Source organism: Scleropages formosus, chromosome 22, assembly GCF_900964775.1.
Source record: "Scleropages formosus chromosome 22, fSclFor1.1, whole genome shotgun sequence".
Lineage (NCBI taxonomy): Eukaryota > Metazoa > Chordata > Actinopteri > Osteoglossiformes > Osteoglossidae > Scleropages > Scleropages formosus.
In genome coordinates this window covers 7,178,103-7,195,607 of record NC_041827.1, presented here as the reverse complement: position 1 = coordinate 7,195,607, position 17,505 = coordinate 7,178,103, and the positions used below count along the sequence as shown (strand labels likewise).

The 17,505-nt window shown below is 49.2% G+C and overlaps 1 protein-coding gene across 2 annotated transcripts in view; it reads right to left on the bottom strand.

Moving 5' to 3' along the window:
• Positions 1-15,573: 15,573 nt before the first annotated feature.
• The window catches only part of slc4a8 (solute carrier family 4 member 8), a 31,457-nt gene continuing 29,525 nt past the window's right edge, over positions 15,574-17,505 (bottom strand). The window contains exons 24-25 of one of the 2 annotated variants that reach the window (XM_018725874.2): positions 17,128-17,233; positions 15,574-16,123 (exon numbers count right to left, since the gene is read on the bottom strand). In XM_018725874.2, the coding sequence (XP_018581390.1) occupies positions 16,118-16,123; positions 17,128-17,233 (112 nt within the window). In that variant the 3' untranslated portion in view covers positions 15,574-16,117. The remainder of the gene's footprint in view (positions 16,124-17,127; positions 17,234-17,505) is intronic. The other variant, XM_018725872.2, reaches the window with a different exon arrangement.

Genomic DNA, 17,505 nt, shown 5'->3' with positions numbered 1-17,505 from the left:
GTAATTTTAGTGGGGCAATTTAGGGCAAGTACCTTGCTCAAAGGGCACTACAACAGTAGGTCGGATTTGAACCTACAACCTTCAGACCAGAAGGTTGCAGTTCTCATGCTGCCTTCTTCCACCTTTGAATTATTTCCAAGAATTTTATTCAGGTGCTTCATCTTTGCGTTTTTGCTGTTATTTATGCAAAAGGGACTAGTAGACACACCCACACATCCCACCCCCCCAGCTTCCCACAGTCATGGTTTGCACCTTGCTGTGCCACCCCCCTTCCCACCCCCAGCCACACTCCACACACAGCCTCACTGAATGCTGCTGCCCTGATGTCCAGTAACCCTATATTACCATTCAGCCCCTCCAATCCAGCTGGTGGCTTCAGTCACGCCATTCGGCCGGTCAATCAGTATGACCTCTGCGCACGTATCGATCACCTTACAACCAGCCCAGCCCACTGCTCAATATCAAGACAAATAGCAGAAAAACAACGTGAGGAACAAGGCCCTGGAGAGTGACAGTTTGAAAACCCACAAGTGAAAGAATTAATCTTACTCTGTGTATTAAATAGTCATTTTTAATCAAAGCCAGATGTTGGTTACATTTTACATTCAGTTTTTACAGTAAAAGTGCAGTTCCTGATCGACCTAAAATTAATTATATCAATGCCAGGCAGTGAGAGGGGGGGAAAAAGTCAATTCACAGTACCTGAATTGTATCTAGCTTGTCTGTCCAGTCCAACCTGACTCCAGTTAATGTAAAACTAAAATATTTTAAAACCTTGCATACAGCATCCTGCTTGTTGTTGTAAATTTAATTCCTCAGATATGCTGACATATGGAATTGTCTATATCAAAATTATTAACACAACCTCAGTTTAATGATATAACTACATTTCTTTTCTGGGTTACCTGGGTTTTAATTTTTCATTTGTTTCTCAGAATAAAAATGTGACCATCGAAAATGAAGAAAACTGTAACAGATGTACAAACTGATTCTAAGAAGTTTAAAATACTAGTAAATGTATGACAGAATAGTAACATGAGAAGTTGTAATCTACATATGGCACCTCAACTGTACAGATGTTAATATTTCATCTTTTGTGATAAAATAACTCATGCTTTACATTCCCTTTTCACTTTATCATTCATATTCAACAAATCAAACTTACTCAGTTCAAGTTTGTCCAACAAAAGTGGATTTAAACTGCTGTTTTGTTTTCAGTGACTCTTCCTTTAATTTGTACATTTTCTGTAACCATTTCTACCTCATTTTGTGACATTGTACATGAAAGTATTTATTTCATGTCACTTTTTCAATGTCTTTTAAAATGATAATGTTCTTTAACTGTGATATTCTACCTCAGAAAGGACTATTTTATGAAAAAGTATTGCTCAGTATTAAAGAGATTATGTCAACATCTCAGACTTTAAAACCTTTGGTGTGACAACGAAGCAAAGTCCAGTTTCAGAGAATAGCGAGTGGACTGTAACAATGAGTAACACCCCTAGTCCTCTGTCACGCTCTACTCAGCTGACCTTTAATTATTAAAGGTCTCTGATGGTGTCAGTGACAAAGTTACTTAGGGTCAATTAACTAATTGAGGCAGCGATGAGTCAAGTTCTGCTGTCCAACAGGCAGTTAAAGCCCAAACGATGAATTTCAGTGAGAGGTTTCTCTGAGATCATCTGAAACCGTCTTTGGGCTCCTGTTGGCCCAAAGGGTACTTGAGAACATGAAATGGCTTTTCTAAATGACACCAAAGCTCCATCACTGCTATGGGGTTCAATCAAGAGAGGTGTTTTCAAGGACTCACCGAGGCTCTAGCGACAGTCCCTTATCTGAAACAAGAGGAGCTGCAAGCCTCATATAACCAGGAAGAATGGTACACTTAAAGTTTGATCTTTTCACAGATATAGAACACTAAGCTTTGAACTTTAACTAACCATTAGAATTAGCTCCATGGAAGTTTGTAACACTAGAGTAGATCTTCATGCACATGCTTGCAAACTCGATTGTGTTCGAGATGACCAAATCTATCACTCAACTCATTAAATCTTGCCGCAGTGGCTAGTTAATTGGAATGCTAATGGAGATGTATGTGCGCATTAGAGTGAGCTTCGTCCTTCAGCTGCCGACAAAAGGGCATCTGAAATAGAACTGAATTCCCTCAGTCACAAGCGTTCCTATAACCCGAACTTGACCTTGGGAAGACAGCAGATTACCACTGGAGTGCTGAGACATTTCTGTGCATAAATGGGGTATAGAAACATCCAAAATTCATTTTTCAGACTTCTTGAAACAGGAGTAGAGCCTGATCTCAGATATTTCTCAAATGATTTCAATTAAAAAATACTATTTAATATACAGAATAAGTTTTGCAAGTGACTAAAGACCTGACTTAAGTGTGCAAAGCTAGTGAGCAAATCCTATTGTCTTGGTTAGATAGGGCAGTGAGATAAATGGCCTACATTCACGAACCTAATGCTGACTTTCAGAAGCTGCCTAAGAGAGAATGGGCTATGTGACGAGAAGTCAAACAGGCAGCTCAAGCATGCTGGAAGAACGGAAGTGTATGATACAACCACAGACTGCTGGGAAGACAAAACCATGTGGCACTACTATGGTAGAAGGTATGTGGTATATAGAATTCTGTTGCCAGTATCAGCCTCAGAGAAGTATCACTGTGAGTATTGCAGCCATATGTGCTTAGTTCCAAAGTAAACCGTCCAGAAGAATCATGATTGAGAATAAACCCAGTGGAACCACCAGCATTTTGATTCAGGTTTTTACACCAGAAGTAGTCTGAAGGTTTGGGGTCAGGAGGTGATGCCTGCTAACTGGCCTATACAACCACGGTAGTTCTTAGTATTTTGCCATAGTTGTACAATTCAGACCAATAATGAATATAAAATCTTAAACAGTACAAAAGGAGCATCAGCCCATTGCCATTAAGGGAATAACAGAATTTGTACTGCTTTATGGGGGGGTGTGGGGCGCAGCGGATTTGACCGGTGCCTGCTGTGGGGTGGGTCCGGGGTTTGAGTCCTACTTTGGGTGCCTAGCAATGGACTGGCGTCCAGTCCAGGGTGCATCCCCTACCCCCTCGGCCTTTCATCCATTGTTGCCAGGTAGGCTGTGGCTCACCATGACCCCGCTTCGTACAAATAGCTGTTGACATTGCTCGGTATTTCTTCATTTTGTGTGTTGAGATTAGATTTTGCTGATTCCGCAGATATTTGTTGTAAGAGTTGAATGCCAAATCTTTGGAGGGAAAAACTGTTGTGAAGTTGAAGCATCTCATTGAAATCTGCTTTCCCAAGTCTCGATCATCAGAACTATTTCTTCAAGTATATCTCTAAGATGTACTGGGGCTACATGTGGTCGAAGGATTAGTAAAAAAACAGATGCCCACCTGGATAAATGAGTAAAACCATTTCAAGTCACTTTAGAAAACGACATTAGCTAAAAGAATGAATAACCCTAACCCTAGCTCCAGCCTTAACCCTACCTCCAGCCATAGGCCAGGCTTCAGCCTTAAACCTAACTCCAGCACGAACCCTAGCTCCCAGCTGAACTCCGGCTGCTGCGCAAACCACAGGGCCGGGCCCGCAACACGCTGAAACCCTTAGCCCAGCTCCAGAACTTACCCTAGCCCGAACCCTAACCCCAGCTCCAGCCTTAACCCTACCTCCAGCCATAGGCCAGGCTTCAGCCTTAAACCTAACTCCAGTACGAACCCTAGCTCCCAGCTGAACTCCGGCTGCTGCGCAAACCACAGCGCCGGCCCCGCAACAAGCTGAAACCCTTAGCCTGCCTCCAGAACTTATCCGATGCCGAACCCTAACCCTAGCTCCAACCTGAACCCTACCTCCAACCAAAGGCAAGGCTCCAGCCTTAACCCTATCTCCAGCCCTAACCCTAGCTCCCAGCTGAACTCCGGCTGCTGCGCAAACCACAACGCCGGCCCCGCAGAAAGCTGAAACCCTTAGCCTGGCTCCAGCACTTACCCAAACCCGAACCCTAACCCTACCTCCAGCCATAGGCCAGGCTCCAGCTCTAACCCTATCTCCAGCCCTAACCCTAGCTCCCAGCTGAACTCCGGCTGCTGCGCAAAGCACTGCGCCGGCCCCGCAAAAAGCTGAAACCCTTAGCCTGCCTCCAGAACTTACCCTAACCCGAACCCTAACCCTACCTCCAGCCATAACCCTACCTCCAGCCTTAACCCTACCTCCAGCCTTAACCCTACCTCCAGCCTTAACCCCAGCTCCCAGCTGAACTCCGGCTGCTGCGCAAACCACAGCGCCGGCCCCACAATAAGCTGAAACCCTTAGCCTGGCTCCAGAACTTACCGTAGCCCGAATCCTAACCCTAGTTCCTGCCATAACCCTACCTCCAGCCATAGGCAAGGCTCCAGCCTTAACCCTACCTCCAGCCTTAACCCTTTCTCCAGCCCGAACCCTAGCTCCCAGCTGAACTCCGGCTGCTGCGCAAACCACAGCGTCGGGCCAGCTAAAACCTGAAACCCTTAGCCTGGCTCCAGCACTTACCCTAGCCCGAAACCGAACCCTAGCTCCAGCCAAAGGGTAGGGTTCATCCTTAACCCTACCTCCAGCCCTAACCCTGGCTCCTAGCTGAACTCCGGCTGCTGCGCAAACCACAGCGCCGGGCCAGCAAAAAGCTGAAACCCTTAGCCTGGCTCCAGATCTTACCCTAGCCCGAACCCTAACCCTAGCTCCTGCCTAAACCCTACCTCCAGCCATAGGCCAGGCTCCAGCTCTAACCCTATCTCCAGCCCTAACCCTAGCTCCCAGCTGAACTCCGGCTGCTGCGCAAACCACAGCGCCGGGCCAGCAAAAAGCTGAAACCCTTAGCCTGGCTCCAGATCTTACCCTAGCCCGAACCCTAACCCTAGCTCCGGCCAAAACCCTACCTCCAGCCATAGGCCAGGCTCCAGCCTTAACCCTATCTCCAGCCCTAACCCTAGCTCCCAGCTGAACTCCGGCTGCTGCGCAAACCACAGCGCCGGGCCAGCAAAAAGCTGAAACCCTTAGCCTGGCTCCAGAACTTACCCTCGCCCGAACCCTAACCCTACCTCCAGCCATAGGCCAGGCTCCAGCCTGAACCCTACCTCCAGCCTTAACCCTACCTCCAGCCCGAACCCAAGCATCCTGCTGAACTCCGTCTGCTGTGCAAGCCACAGCGCCGGCCCTGCAGAAAGCTGAAACCCTTAGCCTGCCTCCAGCACTTACCCAAGCCCGAACCCTAACCCTACCTCCAGCCTTAACCCTACCTCCAGCCTTAACCCTATCTCCAGCCCAAACCCTAGCTCCCAGCTGAACTCCGGCTGCTGCGCAAACCACAGCGCTGGCCCCGGAGAAAGTTGAAACCCTTAGCCCGGCTCCAGAACTTACCCTAGCCCGAACCCTAACCCTAGCTCCAGCCAAAGGCCAGGCTCCAGACCGAACCCTACCTCCAGCCCGAAACTTAGCTCCCAGCTGAACTCCGGCTGCTGCGCAAACCACTGCGCCAGCCCCGCAACAAGCTGAAACCCTTAGCCTGGCTCCAGCACTTTCCCTAACCCGAACCCTAACCCTAGCTCCAGCCTTAACCCTACCTCCAGCCATAGGCAAGGCTCCAGACTTAACCCTATCTCCAGCCCGAACCCTAGCTCCCAGCTGAACTCCGGCTGCTGCGCAAACCACAGCGCCGGGCCGGCAAAAAGCTGAAACCCTTAGCCTGGCTCCAGATCTTACCCTAGCCCGAACCATAACCCTTGTTCCTGCGTTAACCCTACCTCCAGCCATAGGCAAGGCTCCAGCTCTAACCCTAACTCCAGCCCTAACCCTAGCTCCCAACTGAACTGCGGCTGTTGCGCAAACCACTGCGCCAGCCCCGCAACAAGCAGAAACCCTTAGCCCGGCTCCAGAACTTACCCTGCCTCGAACCCTAACCCTAGCTCCAGCCTTAACCCTACCTCCAGCCAATGGCCAGGCTCCAGCCTTAACCTTATCTCCAGCCCTAACCCTGGCTCCCAGCTGAACTCCGGCTGCTGCTCAAACCACAGCGCCGGCCCCGCAGAAAGTTGAAAACCTTAGCCCGGCTCCAGATCTTACCCAAGCCCGAACCATAACCCTTGTTCCTGCGTTAACCCTACCTCCAGCCATAGGCAAGGCTCCAGCTCTAACCCTAACTCCAGCCCTAACCCTAGCTCCCAACTGAACTCCGGCTGCTGCGCAAACCACTGCGCCGGCCCTGCAAAAAGCTGAAACCCTTAGCCTGGCTCCAGCACTTACCCTAGCCCGAACCCGAACCCTAGCTCCAGCCAAAGGCCAGGCTCCAGACTTAACCCTTTCTCCAGCCCTAACCCTAGCTCCCAGCTGAACTCCGGCTGCTGCGCAAACCACTGCGCCAGCCCCGCAACAAGCTGAAACCCTTAGCCTGGCTCCAGATCTTACCCTAGCCCGAACCCTAACCCTAGCTCCTGCCTAAACCCTACCTCCAGCCATAGGCAAGGCTCCAGCTCTAACCCTATCTCCAGCCCTAACCCTAGCTCCCAGCTGAACTCCGGCTGCTGCGCAAACCACAGCGCCGGGCCAGCAAAAAGCTGAAACCCTTAGCCTGGCTCCAGAACTTACCCTCGCCCGAACCCTAACCCTACCTCCAGCCAAAGGCCAGGCTCCAGCCTGAACCCTACCTCCAGCCTTAACCCTACCTCCAGCCCGAACCCAAGCATCCTGCTGAACTCCGTCTGCTGTGCAAGCCACAGCGCCGGCCCTGCAGAAAACTGAAACCCTTAGCCTGCCTCCAGCACTTACCCAAGCCCGAACCCTAACCCTACCTCCAGCCTTAACCCTACCTCCAGCCTTAACCCTATCTCCAGCCCAAACCCTAGCTCCCAGCTGAACTCCGGCTGCTGCGCAAACCACAGCGCTGGCCCCGGAGAAAGTTGAAACCCTTAGCCCGGCTCCAGAACTTACCCTAGCCCGAACCCTAACCCTAGCTCCAGCCAAAGGCCAGGCTCCAGACCGAACCCTACCTCCAGCCCGAAACTTAGCTCCCAGCTGAACTCCGGCTGCTGCGCAAACCACTGCGCCAGCCCCGCAACAAGCTGAAACCCTTAGCCTGGCTCCAGCACTTTCCCTAACCCGAACCCTAACCCTAGCTCCAGCCTTAACCCTACCTCCAGCCATAGGCAAGGCTCCAGACTTAACCCTATCTCCAGCCCTAACCCTAGCTCCCAGCTGAACTCCGGCTGCTGCGCAAACCACAGCGCCGGGCCAGCAAAAAGCTGAAACCCTTAGCCTGGCTCCAGATCTTACCCTAGCCCGAACCCTAACCCTAGCTCCGGCCAAAACCCTACCTCCAGCCATAGGCCAGGCTCCAGCCTTAACCCTATCTCCAGCCCTAACCCTAGCTCCCAGCTGAACTCCGGCTGCTGCGCAAACCACAGCGCCGGGCCAGCAAAAAGCTGAAACCCTTAGCCTGGCTCCAGAACTTACCCTCGCCCGAACCCTAACCCTACCTCCAGCCATAGGCCAGGCTCCAGCCTGAACCCTACCTCCAGCCTTAACCCTACCTCCAGCCCGAACCCAAGCATCCTGCTGAACTCCGTCTGCTGTGCAAGCCACAGCGCCGGCCCTGCAGAAAGCTGAAACCCTTAGCCTGCCTCCAGCACTTACCCAAGCCCGAACCCTAACCCTACCTCCAGCCTTAACCCTACCTCCAGCCTTAACCCTATCTCCAGCCCAAACCCTAGCTCCCAGCTGAACTCCGGCTGCTGCGCAAACCACAGCGCTGGCCCCGGAGAAAGTTGAAACCCTTAGCCCGGCTCCAGAACTTACCCTAGCCCGAACCCTAACCCTAGCTCCAGCCAAAGGCCAGGCTCCAGACCGAACCCTACCTCCAGCCCGAAACTTAGCTCCCAGCTGAACTCCGGCTGCTGCGCAAACCACTGCGCCAGCCCCGCAACAAGCTGAAACCCTTAGCCTGGCTCCAGCACTTTCCCTAACCCGAACCCTAACCCTAGCTCCAGCCTTAACCCTACCTCCAGCCATAGGCAAGGCTCCAGACTTAACCCTATCTCCAGCCCGAACCCTAGCTCCCAGCTGAACTCCGGCTGCTGCGCAAACCACAGCGCCGGGCCGGCAAAAAGCTGAAACCCTTAGCCTGGCTCCAGATCTTACCCTAGCCCGAACCATAACCCTTGTTCCTGCGTTAACCCTACCTCCAGCCATAGGCAAGGCTCCAGCTCTAACCCTAACTCCAGCCCTAACCCTAGCTCCCAACTGAACTGCGGCTGTTGCGCAAACCACTGCGCCAGCCCCGCAACAAGCAGAAACCCTTAGCCCGGCTCCAGAACTTACCCTGCCTCGAACCCTAACCCTAGCTCCAGCCTTAACCCTACCTCCAGCCAATGGCCAGGCTCCAGCCTTAACCTTATCTCCAGCCCTAACCCTGGCTCCCAGCTGAACTCCGGCTGCTGCTCAAACCACAGCGCCGGCCCCGCAGAAAGTTGAAAACCTTAGCCCGGCTCCAGATCTTACCCAAGCCCGAACCATAACCCTTGTTCCTGCGTTAACCCTACCTCCAGCCATAGGCAAGGCTCCAGCTCTAACCCTAACTCCAGCCCTAACCCTAGCTCCCAACTGAACTCCGGCTGCTGCGCAAACCACTGCGCCGGCCCTGCAAAAAGCTGAAACCCTTAGCCTGGCTCCAGCACTTACCCTAGCCCGAACCCGAACCCTAGCTCCAGCCAAAGGCCAGGCTCCAGACTTAACCCTTTCTCCAGCCCTAACCCTAGCTCCCAGCTGAACTCCGGCTGCTGCGCAAACCACTGCGCCAGCCCGGCAACAAGCTGAAACCCTTAGCCTGCCTCCAGAACTTACTCTCGCCCGAACCCTAACCGTAGCTCCTGCCTCAACCCTACCTCCAGCCATAAGCAAGGCTCCAGCCCGAACCCTACCTCCAGCCCGAAACTTAGCTCCCAGCTGAACTCCGGCTGCTGCGCAAACCACTGCGCCAGCCCCGCAACAAGCTGAAACCCTTAGCCCGGCTCCAGAACTTACCCTAGCTCGAACCATAACCCTAGCTCCAGCCTTAACTCTGCCTCCAGCCATAGGCAAGGCTCCAGCCTTAACTCTACCTCCAGCCCGAACCCTAGCTCCCAGCTGAACTCCGGCTGCTGCGCAAACCACTGCGCCGGCCCTACAGAAAGCTGAAACCCTTAGCCCGGCTCCAGAACTTACCCTAGCTCGAACCCAAACCCTTGCTCCAGCCTCAACCCTTCCTCCAGCCATAGGCCAGGCTCCAGCCTTAACTCTACTTCCAGCCCGAACCCTAGCTCCCAGCTGAACTCCGGCTTCTGTGCAAACCACTGCGCCGGCCCTACGGAAAGCTGAAACGCTTAGCCTGGCTCCAGCACTTACCCTAGCCCGAACCCTAACCCTACCTCCAGCCTTAACGCTATCTCCAGCCCGAACCCTAGCTTCCAGCTGAACTGCAGCTGCTGCGCAAACCACAGCGCCGGGCCAGTAAAAAGCTGAAACCCTTAGCCCGGCTCCAGAACTTACCCTCGCCCGAACCCTAACCCTAGCTCCAGCCTCAACCCTTCCTCCAGCCATAGGCCAGGCTCCAGCCTGAACCCTTTCTCCAGCCCGAACCCTAGCTCCCAGCTGAACTCCGGCTGCTGCGCAAACCACAGGGCCGGGTCCACATCAAGCTGAAACCCTTAGCCCAGCTCCAGAACTTACCCTCGCCCGAACCCTAACCCTAGCTCCAGCCAAAGGCCAGGCTCCAGCCTTAACCCTACCTCCAGCCCTAACCCTAGCTCCCAGCTGAACTCCGGCTGCTGCGCAAACCACTGCGCCGGCCCCGCAACAAGCTGAAACCCTTAGCCTGGCTCCAGAACTTACCCTCGCCCGAACCGTAACTCTAGCTCCAGCCTTAACCCTACCTCCAGCCATAGGCAAGGCTCCAGCTAGAACCCGACCTCCAGCCCGAACCCGAGCTTCCAGCTGAACTCCAGCTGCTGCGCAAACCACAGCGCCGGCCCAGCAAAAAGCTGAAACCCTTAGCCTGGCTCCAGCACTTACCCTAGCCCGAACCCTAACCCTAGCTCCAGCCTTAACCCTACCTCCAGCCATAGGCAAGGCTCCAGCCTTAACCCTACCTCCAGCCCTATCCCAAAACTTCCAGCTGAACTCCGGCTGCTGCGCAAACCACAGCGCCGGGCCCGCAACAAGCTGAAACCCTTAGCCTGCCTCCAAAACTTACCCTAGCCCGAACCCTAACCCTAGCTCCTGCCTTAACCCTTCCTCCAGCCATAGGCAAGGCTCTAGCTAGAACCAGACCTCCAGGCCGAATCCTAGCTACCAGCTGAACTCTGGATGATGCGCAAACCACTGCGCCGGCCCTACAGAAAGCTGAAACCCTTAGCCTGGCTCCAGCACTTACCCAAGCCCGAACCCTAACCCTAGCTCCAGCCTTAACCCTACCTCCAGCCATAGGCCAGGCTCCAGACTTAACCCTACCTCAGGCCCGAACCCTAGCTCCCAGCTGAACTCTGGCTGCTGCGCAAACCACAGCGCCGGCCCTGCAGAAAGCTGAAACCCTTAGCCTGGCTCCAGCACTTACCCTAGCCCGAACCCTAACCCTATCACCAGCCCTAACCCAAGCATCCAGCTGAACTCTGGCTGCTGCGCAAACCACTGCGCCGGCCCTGCAGAAAGCTGAAACCCTTAGCCTGGCTCCAGCACTTACCCTAGCTCGAACCCTAACCCTAGCTCCTGCCTTATCCCGACCTCCAGCCATAGGCCAGGCTCCAGCCCTAACCCTAGCTCCCAGCTGAACTCCGGCTGCTGCGCAAACCATTGCGCCGGGCCCGCTAAATGTAAAGGCTGAATCCTGTACCCAAATGTTATAGCGCTCTTGTCTCGTACAGCATGACGGCTAGTATGAGGGTCAGCACAGTTCTTAAAAGGCTTTTGAAGCTCAGGCAAAGTAATGCTGAAAAGATGAGAATTAATCTTGTGTCTTGTTCAATTTTTAGTCTGCCCTATCAGACAAAGACTTCTAACCTAAGTTACAAAGGAACTTCGTCCCTCTTAGGTTATGCACCAGATTTTACTTGATGCAAAAGTAAAACACATATTACGAAGACAGGATGAGTAGAAAAATTTCTTTTTATTAAATTGCACAAGGCAACAAGGTACGACGCAAGCTGAGCTGAGCTCTCCTCCTGCCCTTCTGTTGTTCTAGTCGGGCCTGACACACATACAGCCGACATCAGAAGCGAGCCCTGATACGGGGTGAGTTAGGGTTGCCAGCTGCTAGCAATCACGGCTATTTTGCAGCCAGGGACACATGCGCCCTCGGGCCAAAGCAGCAGCAAGCACAACCGCAGGCCCCACCAACCCAACTACTACCACCTCATTTTGCACAGCTGGATTAGATCCAGATGCTGGTGATGCAGAAAGAGCCTTCACCTGAAGCGACCCATGGCATGAGTTAGAACACCACTTGCTTATGCTTAGAGATACATGTCTTAAGACAGGAAATTGGGCACTGAATTAAGCGTGGATGGTTCCCACACAGCTCCACCAGCACTCAAGTTTTAGGGCCATTACCACATTCATATTCTTGCTGCTTTGTGCCATGGATAGTGTCGGGGGGGGGGGTACTCACGCCCTTCAGGCGCAGTACAACCATGTGAAAGCCACACTTGCGTTCATCTACGCAGCACTGGCCATTTGCGAATTACTCGCAACATGCAAGATAGAAGCCGAAAACAGCCCCCAGCCCACGCCGCTCGGACCCTGTGCCCGAGGAAGATGTCCCTGCGTAGCAGCCGCTCTGCTACTTTACCTGCTTCCGGTCACAGGGACTGACGCCAATGAACAGTCACCACTGAGTTTTGTAGGAGAACACAGGTTTGGGAGGACTACTCCAATACCCGGTCACACGCAAGGCACCACGCCGCGGCTGTATGTTCGCAGTTTGACAAAGAAAACAAGAAACCAAAGTTTAATGGCATGCCAAAATCCATTGGAGGGATGGGCCTCACTTGTCAGAACCGGAATCTGGTCGGCACAGTCAGAAAGGCCTAATGGGACCCAGGCTTGCACTTGCAGGTTTCCTGCCTCAGCGCTAATGGGAAGTGAAAAGTGGAATGCCTCCATATGGAAATGGGCTCGGGCCTAAACATGACCTGTGTGACCATAGATGGCCCACAAACTCGATTCATAAAGTAGTCACCACTTCTTTTCAGCGGAACATGCAGAGTAAAGGGCCGCCTTGAGGAAACTAGGTTGAGCATCCGAGCCGCAGGTGACCCAAGTGAACCGCTAAAATAACCCGCGTGCCCGCGCTTCGCAAGCTGGCCCTTGTCAAGATCCCAGTCCGTGCCACGTAAACTTTCTCGCCCAACACTCGCACGGAAAGCGTTAGGTAGCGGCCTTACGTCTGCGTTCAGTGTGTTTGAGAGGAGCTTTAAAAGAAGACACTTATTACCCAAGAACAAATTTTCTACACGAATGCAGGTGTTCTTCCTCGACAGGTTTTTCCCGCCTCCCACAGAAGATGGTCACGGGGGCCACCTAGTGGTGACAGTGAGGCCTCCCTTTACTTATTGATATCATGTCCCTTTGCTCGATGTTGAATACAGTCAAGATCTGTAAATAATAAGGCTTCTAAAGTTAAAAGCAAGTTTCAAAACGTGTAGTTTTGTCAAGGTTTTACAGTCAGAACTCCTTCTTTCCAAAAACCATGCTTTGTTTTATTTCATGTTTATTACACTTAATGCACAGCTGTTGCCAAAACTGCTTACTTTATTATAACTCATACAGTATCTCACCTTCTCTGCTTGGTAGTGAATGAAATCAATGACAACTGATTTGAGACTTTTATTTTCAGTTTTACTATACTAAAATAAAACATTAAAAATATGTATACATATAAAACAAGTATTAGCCGCCTTGTTCGGTATTTAAAGAGACAAGTCATCCTCTCATCCAGCATCTATTTGTGATAAGTTTGCCTTGAATAATCCACTTTAGAGGCACATTTACTCATTCAGCTGTTGCTATTCTCCAAAGTGACTTACAATGTTAAGATACTTAGTTATGCACCCATTTATACAGCTGGGTAATGTTACTGGAGCAATTTAGGGTAAGTACCTTGCTCAAGGGTACTACAGCTGGAGGTGGGGATCAAACCACTATGCTACCAGTTCTCCCGCTGAAGGTCTGGTGCTCAGAGTCAATCAAAAGATGACGTTGCCACATTGGTCTTTGGTGACTTGATATTTCTCCCTTTCTCTGTACTGTATGTGCTTTATTACCCTTATAATTAATGACGTTGTCTCTTTAAATTATTTGTAGATGCAGGGCTGACTTGAGTTTCCAGGATGAAGTTTCTATTACTGTATACATACAATCAGCATGAGCTACCCATTATACGGCCTAGTCTGAATCCTGCTGAACATGTGACAATTTTTAGAATGGGAAAGAAAAGGAAAAACCGCTTTGCAAGCTTCTTCCATACTTGAAGTTATTAAAAAAAAAAAAAAAAAAATCTAAAGAGGTCAAACTGTAGGGTTACTTTGAGGATTATGTTTACTTATTTCACATTCTAGTTTCTAGCTCTGACACTTTGATATAAATCATGCATATTATGCTCAAAATCACAATTACATAATGTCTTGTTTAATATGTTATAGATACTGTATATAATGAATATTTTTATTTAGAGCAGGTGTTGCAACTTTCTCTCTAAGGCCAAAATGACCTACTTTCATTAAATAATAGTTTGTTTAAATCAGAGGCTGGGATAGGTAATAAAATACAATCTTGCATGACATTCTGAAAAAATCTGGGGGGGGAAAAAAAAAAAAAAAAAACCTCTCCGTAAACATTCTCATTTAACATCACCACAGCATTCCCTAGCAAGATGCGAGCGATGTAGGAATGCAGCACATGAGAAGGTAGCCTCAGCGCTCCAGCATCCTTTTACCTCTGGCTGCACAACTTTTGCTGATGTGCTATGACAACACTGACTGCACCACATGGAACAAAGTGACAGACGGTAGCACTGTAAAGACAGCAAGTCACACACATTGATACATCAAAAATAAACATTTTAAAAATACAGAACAAAACAGTCATCTAGAATAGTACTTTTCCAAAATCTTTGAAGACTCCTTCAAAATCTGAGCATTTGAGGCTCTGCCTTGCAGCACACTGACACCCCTCTGTCAAATGCAGTTAATGCAGGAACAGAAAGAGGATGTTTCCCTTTGCATCAGTGAAAGGTCTGCTGTAGACTGCCTACGTAGCTGTACTGGTTCCTCTTAATGTGAATTACGAAAATCAAGCACACAACCAACAATGCACTTCCAGAAATACAAAGCAGAACGGGACACGTTAACATAATCATATTGTCTGAATAGCCGAGTCTTTAATCCTTTTCCCCATTTGGATGTGAGTGGGATAATTAGGTTTAAAAATTACTCAGAATCATGGCTTGTTTTCTGAAAAGGCATCCCTGTCCTGTAGTGGATACCGAACGCTGGATTCTCAACAGTATCCAGATCTTGTACAGCTTCAGTTCTCATTAACTTTCATTTCACTGTTTACAGGCTTGTTTCATTTTCTTTATGTGCTGAAGAATCCAACCACCAAAACAGTCTTATTGCAGAATAAAGTACTGTGTTACATAAACTCTTATTCTTGCTAAAATAAAAATAATTTATTCTTTATCTACATAAAGTGCTACTACAAAGTAAAGTTCGGAAATAAAATGTACCTGTTGCAAAGTTTGTTGAGGTACAACAGTTTTTACCTTAAAGGTCACAATGCAGAGCAGTAGGGCAGAACTCATCGGTGGATCTCCAGAACCAAGTCTGATCACCAATTGGGTTTAGATTAAAACCGTTCCAGATTTATCCCTTTACATGTTAAATTTCAGGAAATATTAGTGTAATATGGGCAGCAGTAAAATATCCTTGTAGTTGCAGGCCAGAAACGACTGTAGATAAATCTTGCAATATATTGCTGTGGTTCATAGGCTCAGAGAGGGATAAGAAAACACCCTGCACTTTACCTAGGCTTTGAGTTGATACATTTATTGCTTATTTCCCCACTGGTGAGTTCTGATCCTGCTACATGCATCCAGTGTATGGTTGTGCAATCTGAACCAAAAATAGGAAGAGTGTCCTGCACTGAGCATACAGGTAACGTGTCTGATGGTTTCACTATTTCTTCTCTCTAAAGAATTATTAGGGCATGCCACCCTGCCACCATTCAAAGTCACGCTTCCTCTAATAGTTTTCACTTCTGTTCATAAATATATATTTCTACTCTTTCTATTGTGTTGAATAATCTATTTGTTGATCACATTTAAACTTGGTACAGTTTAGGATATACTATGATTTCTCATTGCACAAAACAGACACCGATAGAAGCCAAAAGGTAGATGTAGATTGTAAAATAGCTCCACACGACTCAATCGTTTTTGCACAGGTATGGGGGAAAAAAAATTTTAAACAGACAGCATCACCATACATAATAAAAATACTCACCATACAATAAAAACAATATATGAAACATGTTCAAATAAATTAATAAATACACATTATAAAAAACCTTGAGTGGGCTTGGCAAAATTTTGCCCTGCCATACCTCAGCAGGACAAAGTTGTACCATTTTGGCTGGCAGCAGGCTTGCACACGGGTTGGTTGGCAAAGTTTGAGCTAGGCAGCAGTGTGGTCTTGCTGTCTTCCTGTTCTTTTGGGCAGGATGTGGCTTAAATGGTGAAAATGTGTTGGAGTCTATGATGTCGGGAAAAGGGACGGGCTAGTAAAATTCAACATGGTGTGCAGGAACAGTAAGGAGAGATATGAGAGGTTTCCAGGATGGACAAAGGGTAAAAATGCTGAGCTTGCACACTGGGTGGAAGGCAGAGCTTCTCTGGGTGTTTTTCAGAAGTTATGTGCTGTGAATCTGGGAGACGGGGTCTCCACTGCAGATGCAAACCCCATCAGCAGTTTGCTGGCCAGCGGACCGGTGGCAGTGCCATCCCCCGATTCTCTGTCTGCTGGGACTCCGCTGTCCTTGGTTACTCGCTGTTATTCCTGCAGAGGCAGCAGACAGAAGACACACACACAGACGTACTCATAACTAACGTACCACTATCTACCCAAAAAAGGAAACCTGCCTGATGCCATTTTATTGCTTTGCTCCAATTCATTCTTAAAATGAGTAATCATAATGGTTTTATGAATAACTTTAATGTGAATTTAATTGTTCCTTTTATTTACTACTGGCATAATTATAGCCCTAAAATAAAAAAAAAAAACCCAGGGTTGGAACAAAGCCCTGCAACGATTGAGACTGAACAAATGTCGCCTATCCAGATACAGACATGTATGGAAGTAGAAGGAGGCAATGATTTAATTCTTTACTCAGGTACTGAGTAATCATTCATTCCAGGAGCATCCACCATGTTTTCAGTCTTACAGAAGCTGCGATTCTTTGATTTTCTGTCAAACAGGCCATGTTGGCAACATATGGTTTAGGAACAGCGATGGTCTCGGAGGAGGTGCACACTACATGCTCCTGGAAAGAGTGTTGGACTTATTACTGAACGATATAATGTAGAACGTACACAAGTTTAATCTCTCATCTTGTCCACGACTTTGTGTGGTGGGGACTGCGGAGTATAAGGGAACTGTCACAGTGGCAGCGGTCAAACTAAACCCCTTTACACCAATGAGCAGTCTAAAATGAGGCCATGACCAATGGAATTTGCAGGTATCGTGGCCAGAGGACACTTAAGACTTTGTGTACATTCCCTGCAGAACAAACTGGTAGTAGATGGGGGACTGCAGGGCCATACTGTATTCATACTTTTCCTGCCTGATGCCTAGAAAGCTCCACGATCACCAGTCATGTCTTTTCAAACAGAGAGAAAACAGAAAGAGTAGGAAATCCAAAGAAAGCAGCAATGATCACATTTAACAAAAGAGAGTAAAAGAATGAAGCGAAAGGGGAGACGGGACTGTGAATCCAAAAAGGAAACTTGTCAGCCTCTAGTGTTTATTTTACAACAGGGAGAATGCAGTATTGATACCCTTGCCTTTTTAGTAGAAATTGGTTGGTTGTCCTTGTGATTTGAGCTGAGTGATTTCCACACTGTAGTTTTAGACATTTCGTCAGAGATATTAATGTCAGATGGGTCACACCTAGAACAGAACATGACAATTTAACAGCGGAGCAGGGCATGCAAGGGTGGGTACGGGGATACGCCAGGAGTGAAGAAGCCAGATGGGTGCAAGGTGTTTAGGAGATGACCCAGCGATGCAAGCAAACCACCATAACAAACACAAACAACACAAGTCTTACCTGTACATCTACTGTCTGTCAAATGCAGTCTCCCGTCACACTGTGTCTTTCATTGTGAACATATCGATATTGCTCGAAATCTACCGGTCAAACATCTGCATTTTGTTTGTAT